Source organism: Sceloporus occidentalis, unplaced genomic scaffold, assembly GCF_023333645.1.
Source record: "Sceloporus occidentalis isolate IW3139 unplaced genomic scaffold, rSceOcc1.0.p SCAF_6, whole genome shotgun sequence".
Lineage (NCBI taxonomy): Eukaryota > Metazoa > Chordata > Lepidosauria > Squamata > Phrynosomatidae > Sceloporus > Sceloporus occidentalis.
Genome location: NW_028316986.1, coordinates 121209754 through 121222757, shown reverse-complemented (window position 1 = coordinate 121222757; position 13004 = coordinate 121209754). Strand labels below are relative to the sequence as shown.

The 13004-nt window shown below is 41.6% G+C and overlaps 1 protein-coding gene across 2 annotated transcripts in view; it reads right to left on the bottom strand.

Annotated features, from left to right (window-relative positions):
• The window catches only part of ME1 (malic enzyme 1), a 161564-nt gene extending 156168 nt beyond the window's left edge, over nt 1-5396 (bottom strand). For both annotated transcript variants that reach the window (XM_089530833.1, XM_089530832.1), the window contains exon 1: nt 5221-5396. In XM_089530833.1, coding sequence (XP_089386959.1) covers nt 5221-5367 — 147 coding nt within the window. In that variant the 5' untranslated portion in view covers nt 5368-5396. The remainder of the gene's footprint in view (nt 1-5220) is intronic.
• Nucleotides 5397-13004: the final 7608 nt, after the last annotated feature.

Here is a 13004-nt window from a genome sequence, read left to right as displayed (position 1 = left end):
TTTCATGTGCACCCTCTATAATGTATGGGCACCTGAATCTTCCATCTTTTTATTTTAAAACGTAGGTGCAATCTTGAAGACAAAACCTAGAGAGTTAGATTACCTTCTCCTTATTCTCAACCTGCTATCAAGCATGATCAAAGAAAAACAGAACTTAGAAGAGGCAGCCCATTGATATATATTAAGATTTTAAGATTAAAAAGCAAGCAAATGATCTAGTCTTTAAATTCAGGTACAGATATTTTATTAAGGACATGTATTAAGGACCTGAGTCTGCAAGACCTGAGCAGGGCTGTTGATGATAGGGTAACTGGGAGGTCTCTCATTCATAGGGTTGCCATAAGTTGAAATTGACTTAACAGCAATTAACAACAGATATGCGATCAACTACTGTGTGGGGAAAATATCTGAAAGAGAGTTTCTAATCTCCCTGAAGATAAAGTACACACATTCACATGTCCATGTACTTCATCTCTCTATTGGAAAGCTTGGAATTTTCATGGGTGGATGGATGGATGATAACTTCCACAATTTCCCCAGCCAACTCTTATTTCTTGTTTGGGAAATGCATGCATCCACTGCTCCATCTTTATTAGGTGTTATTATGGTCAATCTGCACTGAATTGCCTGTTTGTACTCTCACTGGTTAATATTTATTCTGGCCCCAGATATTATAGCATACTGGGAAAAGTTGTTGTTCAGAATTCAACTATGGATTTACTTTGCCACCAGATTGGCACACATTAAAGCTTACTCTTTTTTTTTACAAAAAGGACAGAAATTACCAAAAAGCTCCTACTTTAGGAGCTACTGACTTTCCAGATGGAACAATCTTTCCAGATCCTTGATCCCTTTTTTGGGCTATATAATTCATAGGATTTTTGATGAGGGGACAGGAGATAAGTTGGGCCAGTTAAACAGCTATAGGTTTGCAGAGTTGATATTCAGTCCATACGATAACTGTTCTCACAAAACTACATTAAACTACGACAGTCATCCCCCTTCTGATTTGCGGGGGATCAATTCCTGACCCCTCAAATCGGAAAAATTGCAAATATTGGAGCCCCATTGTTTTTAATGGCCATGCACTCCCATGGGCACATGAACATTTTGTCCCTCCTGGCTTCCCATCCACAGAAATTCAAAACCATGAACGGGAAGTCAGCGAATCTGGAGGAACGACTGTATAGTTTAGCAGCACAATGCCAGTTCCCCTCTAATAATAGAAAGACAGAAATGTGTTGGTTTAATAATATTTGTATTTATATCATAATAAACCCACTCCATATGGGAATTGTTATAATGGAATACAGCCTTTACAAGGATTAACATGTGAAAATCAGTTAACAGGAGGAAGGGACATACCTTTACACTGGATATGTCATATGATATAAAAATGCCATATCATATAAAAACACTCATAAGTTAAAATGATAACTACTAAATGCTATCTTATCGGATTTCCAGTGCTTGTTCAGCAAAACGTCCTAAGATATCATATTACTACCTCCCACTTTCAAGAGGCTGCCAAAGTTCGCTACAGTTTTAGAATCATTATCTCATTTCTTTCACTCTTATCATTGTCTACTGATGACTAGCCTTTTCAACTCAAAACAGTTTTAAGGCTTTATCACACAGAAAACACAGTTTTGGCATATTCATCAGAATTGCTGTTTCCATTCTTATTTACATAATACAGATCCAGAATGCAAACTGTTCCCTCTGGATGTTGCTGAACTGCAAGTCCCATCTGCCAGTCACCCTACCCAATGGGAAGGAATGATAGGAGTTGCAGTCCAACAATTCTTGAGTCCAGCGACATCTGCAGTGCTGCACTTTGCCCACCCCAATCTAGACATGTATTCTTTTATTCCCTAACTAACAGAAGAGGCAAGTAAAATAAATCCTTATTTTAGATTAGGTGGGTGTCTAACAAAATTGAATTGCTTGTTGACATTTTTTGAGATGTGTCAAACAATTTCTACAAATAAAAATAAAAGAAAATCTGCCCCACATTCTTCCACCCGGGCAAAGGAAATTTGCAGAAGTACAAGCAATTAGTTGGGTAAAGCCTAACTTGTTTAAACTATCTATCCTTTTAATTTCTTTTTAATTTTGAAATCATATGACATAACGCTTTTTAAAAGTGGATGTCGATTTCTGGGGAGACTTTCCTTAAAAGACATAGTGATCCCACTGGCCATCTTGTTACACACTTTTCAACTTCAGAAACTCTCTTTCATGGCTCAACTGATCTTCAAGGTATAAACACTACCAAACTGAAGTGCAAGATCATATACAAAAGAAAACTATTATATCACTTATGTCTGTAGGAAAGCTGATGAAGATTTTAAAAAAAAATCCCCCAACAAACATTGATAGTTAAGGGATGGAAATGCTGAGAACTGATAATTAACAATTTAAAAAATTGTAATGAAAAGATGTGTACATGTATTTGTGAGAATATGGTTGTTCTTGCAAAGGTATTTCAGCCTAACAATGGATTTTTAAAAGATATTTGAAGAGGTATATTCTTCCTTTACTCAGCCTTCTGCAGCCCATGTGCTGCTACCTACCTTTTCTTAACTGTTGTTGTTGTTGTTGTTGTTGTGTGACTTCAAACCTTTTTCAACTTATGACAACCCTAAGGTGACCGTATCATGGGTTTTTCTTGGCAAATTTTGGCAAGATTTATTCAGAGGAAGTTTGCCTCTGCCTTCCTCTGAGGCTGAGAGTGCGTGACTTCCACTGAAGCTGAAAGAATGTGTGGATTTCCACCGACTGACCAGGGATTTGAACCCTTTCTCCAGAGTCATAGTCTCAAAGCACTGCACCACACTGGCTCTTCTAAAGTATTAATATCCTACATCAGATTGTTCTAAGTGTTTTATTAGTGTTAGATAACTCCAGCATAACAATGACACTGCTTTTTTACTTCCTATATCTTTTATATAATCCTTTCTCTTTGTATTTTGTTCAGTTTGGAGCTTACCTTCCAAGTATGACTATTCATATCCAATAGGCTGATGAAACCAAGACCACTCTAAAGCAGTGGTTCCCAACCTTCCTAATGCCGTGACCCTTTAATACAGTTCCTCATGTTGTGGTGACCCAAACCCATGAAATTATTTTCGTTGCTACTTCATAACTGTAATGAAATAGGTGTTTTCCAGTGGTCTTAGGCGACCCCCATGAAAGGGTCATTCAACCCCCAAAGGGGTCCCGACCCACAGGTTGGGAACCAATGCTCTAAAGAAAGGCTGCTTGGAAGGGAAGTAGATTATGGAGAAACAAGGCTGTGCTTTAAACAAACACCCCATTAAATACTCTGCTGTCTGCCCTGGCTCTGGGAAGATGGTGACACCACTTGATCACAGAGGATGCAATCACTGATCATACTGAAAAAATCAAATTGCCATGAGCAAGTCACTTTGTGATCAGTGGCTCTAAGAGAGCAGGCTGGGTGGGTTCATGCAGCGCAAGTATTGCTCAAGATTGACACTTCTGTCCCGTCTGGGATTGCAAATTTCTGAACTGGCCCCTGTTCCCATCCCTTTGACTACAATTAGTTCTGCTGCAACTAGCCCTGGATGCACTTATGCCAGGAGCAGCTTTGCCTGATAATTGCAGCATTATCAGATCTCTGCTAAACAGCCACAACAGCAGGCTGGACCAGCTGACTTGTGAGCATTTGGCAACCCTATTTATATGTGTGTGTGTGTGTGTGTGTTTACATGTATGTATATGTGCATGTAGATGCCTGCATATGTATGCATGTGTGCATACAAACACACACACATATACATATATACATTATACGCAGAGCCAATGTGGTGTAGTGTATTGAGCACTGGACTCTGATTTTGGAGAGCAGGGTTTGAATCCCTGCTCAGCCATGAAAACACACTGCGTAACCTTGGGCAACGCACAGTCTCTCAGCATCAGAGGATGGCAGTGTCAAACCCCCTCTGAAGAAACTTGGCAAGAAAACCCTGTGATAGGGTGCGCCTTAGGGTCGCCATAAGTCAGAAATGATTTGAAGGCACACAACAACAACAGATATCACCATACAAACACACACATACATCGTTCTGTGTTTCACATACATTTCCTCCTGCAATCTGTAAGTTTAAAGGGCAGAGAGAGAAGCTGTAAGATAAAAGAAGACATTTCTTCCAAACACGATCAACTTGGGACTCCCAGAGAAAGAAGAAACATGTGAGGCCTTTTTGGTTTGTGTGCAGATTTCATGTTGTTGTTGTTGTTGTTGTTTTTCCCTCCCACCTTCCTCCCCAACAGCTGACAGCAAAGTAGAGCTGGGGCAGAGCCAAGTTGGAAAATGCCAACCGGCTCAGTTACAGAGAGACTGTGAGCATGGAACATGATTATTATTTTTATTATTATTATTATTATTATTAAAAAGGGAATGAAATTGTGTGGGAGAGGACCTCAGCATGAGACAGATCCTCTTACACATCCACTCGCCTTGGAAAGCCATCCTAACTGAAGTGAATGAGGCATGGTGAGGGGTGTGTGTATCTGTGTGTGTATACATACATACATACATGTGTGTGAGTATATGCATACATGTATATGTGTGTGTATGTCTGTGTGTATGTGTATGTGTATGTGCATGTGTGTTTAGGTATGTATGTTGTTGTGTGCCTTTAAGTTGTTTCCAACTTATGGTGACCCTAAGGTGAACCAGAGGGGTTTTTTTACCCTAAGGCAACCTTAAGGTGAACTAGAGGGGGGTTGCCACTGCCTTCCCCTGAGGCTGAGAGAGTGTGACTTGCCCAAGGTCACCCAATGGGTTTACATGGCTGAGCTAGGATTTGAACCCTGGTCACAGCCCATCACTCAAACCAGTATGCCACACTGGCTTGCATGTATTTATGTATGTGTGTGTGTATATATATATATGTATGCATGCATGTATATATGTGTATGTATATGTGTATATGTTTGTGTATTTGTGTGTGTGCATATATGTGTGTGTGTGTTTAGATTTGTGCATGTGTGTGTGTGTGTGTATATATATATATATATATATGCTTGTGTGTGTGTGGAGGTGTCTGTCAATCTATCTATCTATCTATCTATCTATCTATCTATCTATCTGTATACAGTGTCTCCATGTCTATCCCGCCTTGGCTTCTTCCCTCAGGAGCCCCTCTCCCTCCCCCCTGGCCCTCTCTCTCTCTCTCTCTCTCCTTGTACCTTGTTGAGGGCGGGGTATCGGAGGACGTCGTAGCCCCTCTTGGTGGTGAAGGCGGGGCTGCGAGGAGGAGGGCTGGCCTCCTTGCTCTGGAAGGGGCTCATGCGCTTCAGGGCCATGGAGGGGGAGGCAGCGGAGGCGCCTTCCATCGCGATGGACGGGGAAGGCAGGCGGGCAGGCAGGCGGGCGGGCGGGCAGTTGGCCGGCCGTTGAGACTGAGAGAGTCTTCCTCTTGTGGCCGTTGCACAGTCCTCTCCTCTTCTGACTGAGGAGGAGGAGGAGGAGGAAGGAAGGAAGGGCTGAGGAGGAGGAGGAGGAGGAGGAGGAGGAGGAGAAGCCGCCTCCCAGAAGGGGTCAGCGGGCCAAGGAGAGAGGGCCAGGAATGAGTCACCGTCCCACACAAAAGCACAAACACACGGATACACAAAGCGTTTCTCCTCCTCAGTCAAGCACTACTGTCCCAACGAAACACTCCTAGCTCCCCCGCATTTTACCACAGACATCCTTCCTGAGTGAAGACTAGGGAAGGCTCCTAGTCCTGGCCCTTGTCAAGGGCTGGGTCGGGTTTCAGGAGCCACACCTGTTGAAACCCCCTCAGCCCTTACAGGAGCCATGCTTTTTACCTCAGGTTTTCACTCTGACAAACCAGTGGGGCTTCTTGTTGTTATGTGCCTAGCTTTCTTGGCAAGATTTCTTCAGAGGAGTGAAGTCAAAGGCTACAACAGAACCATTCACAGACTGACATGGAAGTCACTCTTCCCTACCCAGGGTCACACTATATATTCATACATATACGTATACACACACACACACACACACACATATATATATATATATACTCAACTCTCTTCCATGTCAGCATTCTCTGAAAATGCCAGCCACAGATGCTGGTGAAATGTCAGGAGTAAACTCTTCTAGAACATGGCCACATAAAACCCACAAAAATCCCCTGTTCTTCAGAGGAGGTTTGCCAGTGCCATGGCCTTCCCCTGAGGCTGAGAGAGTGTGACTTTTTGCCCAACTCTGTTTTTGCAGCCAAGTAGAGATGTGTGGCTGACCCTCAGGGTGACTAGATGTCCTAACCGCAAAAGAGAACAACATAGCGCCAAATGTAGAGCCTTACTAAAATAAAAGCTAAACACGCTAATATAAATGTAAATCCACACCCCCTTAGTTATGCTCAGAATGGAGGACATTTTGGAATCCTCCTGGACAGAGGTTGAAATGGAGGATGTGTCCTGGGAAAGGAGGACATCGGGTCACCCTGTTCCTAGTCATGCTCAAAATGGAGGACACTTTGCAATTCCTCCTGGACAGAAGGTCCTCCCTTTTTCTTAAATGTCTTACATTTTGGGCTGAGTTTTGTCCTGCAGTTGTCGTAGAGTTTGGTCTCGAATTTGTCCTACATTTTGTCCCTGGTAATAGTGGACAATTATGGCAACCCTACATGGAGGACATGGCCTGGAAAAGGCGGCCATCCAGTCCACCCTGACCAGGAGCCCTCTCCAATTTTCACTCTGGAAACCCTAGTGTTCTTTGTTGTCTTCCTTCAAGTCATTTCTGACTTATGGTGTTTTCTTGGCAAGATTTGTTCAGAGGAGGCTTGCCATTGCCATCCTCTGAGGCCGAGAGAGTGTGACTTCTTGCCCAAGGTCACCCAGTGGGTTTACATGGCCAAGTCAGGATTCGAACCCTGGGCTTTAGAGCCCTACTCCAATGCTCAAACCATGCTGGCTCTCCAGTTACACCTCCCTGGTGTTACACCTCTGACAAGTTTCACTACTATATAAAGTGGGGGGTGAGTGTTACAGTGGTTTTGAGAGGTAGACCTGAAAGTTTAGCAATTGGCAGTGTAGCTAGGTAACTCTGGGTGTGGTGAGATTACTGGTAAAGATTGTAGCAAGTTCAAAGTTGTTTAGGCATTCCAAAGTTAAATAGGGAAGGAAAGATTTCTAGCAAGGCACAGTTTATATAGGAACACAACTGCCCTTTTCAGTTCAGTGCATTAAGCCCTTTTGTTTCATCAACTTCTTTCAATTTCTAGCAAAGTACATCAACCAGTTCCTTGCATGGCTACTATGGAAAGAAAATGCATGCAGCCCCACCACACACACACGCTGCATCAATTCGATATTGCAGTTAAATCACCAGCTCCTTACTGACCTTAGTTCTGTCCCTTTAAAAGTGACCCCAACACAGAACCTTAGCATTTTATAAATTCATACACAATAGACTTTTTTTGTATTATATACCCATCAGATCATTTTAAAGTGACCACAACAGAGCTATCTTTTTTTTTAAGTTGGCAACTCCTGTTATCAGTGCAAGGTGATATTAATGTTAATAAGAACAGGCTATAAATTCTGTGCTGTTTGGGATCCTCCATTTATTTGCACACACTGCATGTACCCTGCTGTTTTTCCTTTTCTGTACTCCCTGTCCTTCCCCCTCATTATCTCTTCAGGTCCCATGATTGTCCACACTTCCTCCTATTTTGGACATGCGGCCTATATAACCCTATGCATATTTACTTGACAGCAATTTCCTGTGAAATGAGATTTAATTCCAAAGAATTATGGTAAATGCTGCAATGTTATACATACTTGTCTGGGAATAATTCCTGTTTTTGGGCCACCTGGGCATTAAATGAGCACTGCAATCCTTTGCCTGTTTATAAGCCCCAGTGTGTTCAATGGGCCTTACTATAAAGTAGGTGTGTTTAAGATTTCATCCTAAATACATTCATTAATTCAGTATAATTAACCTCTGAGTGAACATGCCTGTGATAAAACTGTAATATCAAATTTCTTTCCCCTCGTACTTCTGTGTCAGAGAGATCAAGAATTGTTTCTCTCTGTCCCTGAGACTGAGCAATGTACTGTACTGCATAATTACTGGCTGAATTTTCTTTTGTTCATGGAATATATTGGCTTAAATCCAGTTTTTTGCCCTGGTTAGATACCAGTTCAATCAACAGGAACTTGGTACATTTATATAACAAAATCAACAGTTTCTCTATGAGAACTGTGCACATTGTGCAGCAGTTTAGCAATAGTTTAAGGACTAAGATTGCACCAGATGGTTGTTCCCTCCCAATAATACTACTTTGGCCAATAACAGAAAGCTGAGTCACTGAGCCTCCATCCTCAAGCCACACAAGAACAACATCAGTAGTCAAGTGCTTTGCTGTCAGTCCTGTGACAATAGCAGGGATTGTTTATACTTCTAGCCTGTATACAAAATATCAGAAACAACAATACATTATTTCTTTATTTACTGTATTGCTAAGCGCTTATTCTTGTTTCTAATTCCCCTTTTGAGCCATCTAAGCCATGAAGCATCACGACATCTTGTGCAAGAAATCCATATTCATTTATTAATGATTGTGCAAACAAGTACTTTTTTTCACCAAGTCTGAATCAGTCAAATAAATAAATGCAAGTGAAGCCCTTGCTTACCTTCCAATGACCAGTTGCAAAGCAAAGCATCTATTTTTGCAAGGATAGTGAGGAAAAACTCTTGCAGACAGATATCTTTCATGTCATCAGAAAGTACCACTTCTAAATATGGCCCAAGCATGCCTTCTAGTTTGACCTCAAATAGTCACATTTATGAACTGTAACACCAATACATATTTAGAATTGTCACAACAAGTGCTAAATCAGGTCAGTAGTGATGTCTTTTGCTACTGTGCTGTTATCACAAGTCACGACAGCACGGCGCTAGAGTTAAAACAGAGATGATGGTAGTAGCTATCGCCATATTCTTTAACAGCCCTCTAATTGTTGTTATGTGCCTTCTAGTTGTCTATGACCTATGGCAACCTTATGGTGAACCTTTCATGGGATTTTTTTGGCAAGATTTGTTGGAGATTGCCTGCCTTCCTCTGAGGCTCAGAGTGACTTGCCCAAGATCACCCAGTGGGTTTCTATGGTCAAACAGAGGCCTGAACCTTGGTCTCCAGAGTCTTAGTCCAAGGACTTTATCACATGGGAGGCAAGTACCCACATCCTGTGAATAAAAGGCTATTAAATCCAGTGAATATCCTCTGAATATCCCGCAAGAGCGGGATTGTTTTCAAACAACATTGCATGACATTATCCCAGAAAATCCCATGGATGAAAAGCGGTACGATTTTGCCACTTTATTCACAGGGTAATGCCGGGATAATGGTGATGTCGTGCGGAAACAATCTCTCTCTTGCAGGATATTCACGGATTTAATGGCCATTTATTCATGGGACGCAGGTGCTTGCCTTCCATGTGATAACGCCCCTCAGACCACTACACTATCCTGGCTCTCTTAGCACTCCAATAGTACTACATTGTCACTAGATACAGAATTAGGAGATCACAGAACGGAGGAAGAACAGTGGTCCCTGACTCACTGATTTTGAATTAACCAATAATTTTAAAGAACACTTTAACCAGCAGAGCTAGCTACTTTTCCAGAACCGTTCATGTCCAAATACTTTGTTAAAAGTACTTTATAAAGGGATTATATTGGCTTGTAAATCTAGCAGGCAGAACATGCCCAATTCAAGACACTGAAATAGCTATACCTGTCTTTTTTTCTTTTTCTTTTTCCTTTTGGAAAGATGTTGAAAACAAAGCTGTGAAAGGAAAGCAGATGTTCCTGACACTCATGCCTACATTATAGAAAAACATATTTTCCTGGAACCCAAACTATACTTCTCCAGTGACTACCTGCAGAACTCCACTGAAATTTAATTCCTCCATTTGGCTTTAACATATTGTGTTGGCCTACATAATTCTGTGACAGTATCTCTACGTGGAAGTAGTGATCTCCAGATAGCCTTGCTCCAAATATCATTGCTTCTGGAGGTAACAGCACCATGAAGACACATCCAATATTTCCATGTATCCTGGAGTTACCAGTATGGACTATAGAGAATATTATTGGAGTCAAAATTGAACTCCTTTAGCAAACTTTTGTATTGCAGGTCTTTTTGCTCTCACATCCCTCCCTAGTTTATTACAATACTGTATGCAACAATTTTTCAGGTTTTCCTCAGCCTGAAGAAGACAAGACAAATTTCAGTAAATCTGTGTGACCAGTCATTGGAGAGGTGAATCACCTTGAATTTACTGAGAAGTGGTTGTGATAGTGTGCTTATAGTGTGCGCACATAACTTTTTGAGGCAAGATAAAAAGTCAAAATAAAAAGAAATAGCTTAATTAATATTGTTGGTGTTGTGTTCAAGTCATTTCCAACTTACAGCTACTCTACGATTATCCTGTTACAGAGTTTTCTTGGCAAGATTTGTACCGAGGGGGTTTGCCTTTGCTTTCCTCTGAAGCTGAGAGAGTATGACTCACCCAAGGTCATCCAGTGGTTTCATAACTTTTAAATATATATAACTACTGCATCACCCCCTCCCAATCCCAGAGCCCCCAGACTGCCTGCTCTCCAGGAGGCTTGGGAGCTCTGGAGCTCGGGGATGCTGCCCAGGTTGGCAGTGATGGCGCATAGATGTGCGTCATATAATTGACATTTTTTAAAAAAAAATGTGGACAAGTGTGTCAAAAAGGACACAAATGCATGGAATTCTTGAAATAATTCACTTCCAGAGTGGGAACTGAGCATTGACCTGAATCGATTCAGAGACCTGGTGTCAATGCAACTTGCAAAGTGATTTAAATACATGTGGGAATGAGGCCTGTGATTCCCTTTCCTTTTTCACTCCTTCTTCTCTAACACCTTCAGTCCTTTTCCTATCCTTTTATTCCAACCATAACCCTCTTTCCTACCTCCTTCTTACCTTCTATCTACATACTTCACCCTCTATAATTTCCCTTCCCTGCTATCCTTCCATTCTCTTTTCTCTAGTGTATTATTTCTAAAGCTCTTTTAAAGCTCTCTTCTTTTTTTAGCTGCAAGGAATCCATTGGCTTCTAAAGCTAGAAGTTATTCATATGCAATTCTGAGGCTTCTCATTGAAGAAGCTGTTCTGGTTCATCTTGTTCAACTTCTTTTGAAATACTTGCTCATAGCTACTACCAACTAGAAACAGGACTGGCAGCTAACCAGCTAACCTGGATGAAGTCCGGATATAATCTCTTTCTCTAGCTGATACAATTTCCATCAAAAGAATTGAACAGGATAAAAATTAAATAATTTGTTTTATTTATATACCGCTATTCCAAAGCCTTGCATCACTATACATACCTCTTATATTTTCTGTTTCCCCTGTCTTTAATCAAAAATTCTACATGATAACAGTTATTTAATTACTCCATGACCATTATTGTCTGGGAAGCTCGTTTCTCTTGGGATCCAGCTGTGTGCTGAGGAATATTTTACCACTCACTTATATTTTGTTATGTGCTTTCAAGTCATTCCCAACTTATGGAAACCCTATCACAGGGTTTTCTGGGGCTCAGAGTGTGCAACTAACCCAACATCACCCAGTGGGTTTCCATGGCCAAGCAGGGAATCAAACCCTGATTTCCAGAGTCATAGTCCAGTGCTCAAAGCACTATACCATGTTGACTCTCATATTATATTGCCTGTGTGATTTTAAAAAATAAAATAAAAAAAAACCCCACATTGTTTGGCACTACAGCTCACTGGATTCTCGTTACATTTCATATACACTATGCTAGATAAACATAAGTCATTGCTTGGAATTAATCAGCTAATTACCCACTCATGTAAATTAAGCTCCCCCCCCCCCACTTGCCCTGCCACTCCGGCGAACAAAGACCAGACCCTACCAATGGAGGAGATACAGCCTTCCATCAGATAAATTACTATCTAATCTCATCACTAGCCATTCTGGGGCAGACGAATGGGAACTGAATCTTGACAGTTCCTGAAAGTCCAAAAGTTCCTCAGCCTTGTCCTTAACATGCAAATAAATTACAGATACGTATTAAATTGAATGCATTTGTTTTCTGTTTGGAAGCCCATACTTTAGTTTACCCTTTGAGACAGAATGGAGGCTTCATAGCACTGTTTGAAATAAACTAGCACTCACAGGAAAGTAGCATATTCAATATGCTTATACTCAGTAACTTTACTGGAGGGTGTGTGTGCTGATAGTGCAGAGCACACTGGTTGATACCCCAGGAAGGGCCCCCCACCATCCCCCGTGTTCCTTTCCAATGGACGTGTGCTCTGCCCCCCACAGGTGGCACTCTGTCTTGCGTGTGCCACTCCATGGCCCATGCTTACACTGCTTCATCCCCTGCATGTGCTCCATCCACCACACACTCCATCTCCAGAGAGCAGACCAGCACACACGCTGGACAATGTGGGGAGAAGGAGCATGTGCCATCTCGGAAGTCCTGCCCACTGGAAGTCCCATCCTAGAAGTCCAACCCACCGGAAGTCACTCCTCCCCCCACACTAGTCCCACCTGCCCCCCCTCACTGCGTGAAACCCGGTACGGGAACACTACTGTTCTTTCTGTTCTTTTATAGTATTTATTTTTCTGTTCTTTCATACTATATATATATATATGGTGTTGTTTTATGGCCTGAGACATTTATTCCAGTGCCCTTTGTTCAAGAATCTTGCATATCAAAAGGCAAAATAATCACCTCCTTTTTTCTTTTTTCTTGGTGATTGTCCACCTGAAATGCTTAGTCAGTGGAATGTGGACCCTAGGCTTGTTCTGCCACAGAGACAAACTCAAGGAAGTTTAAACCAAATTGCTTCATACAGTCTCAGAATACTTTCCAAGAAGTTCAAACATACTGAGTAAATAGGCATAGGATCAAGCTGCAGAAGATAAAGAGATTTAAACATCAAGATTAAGGTG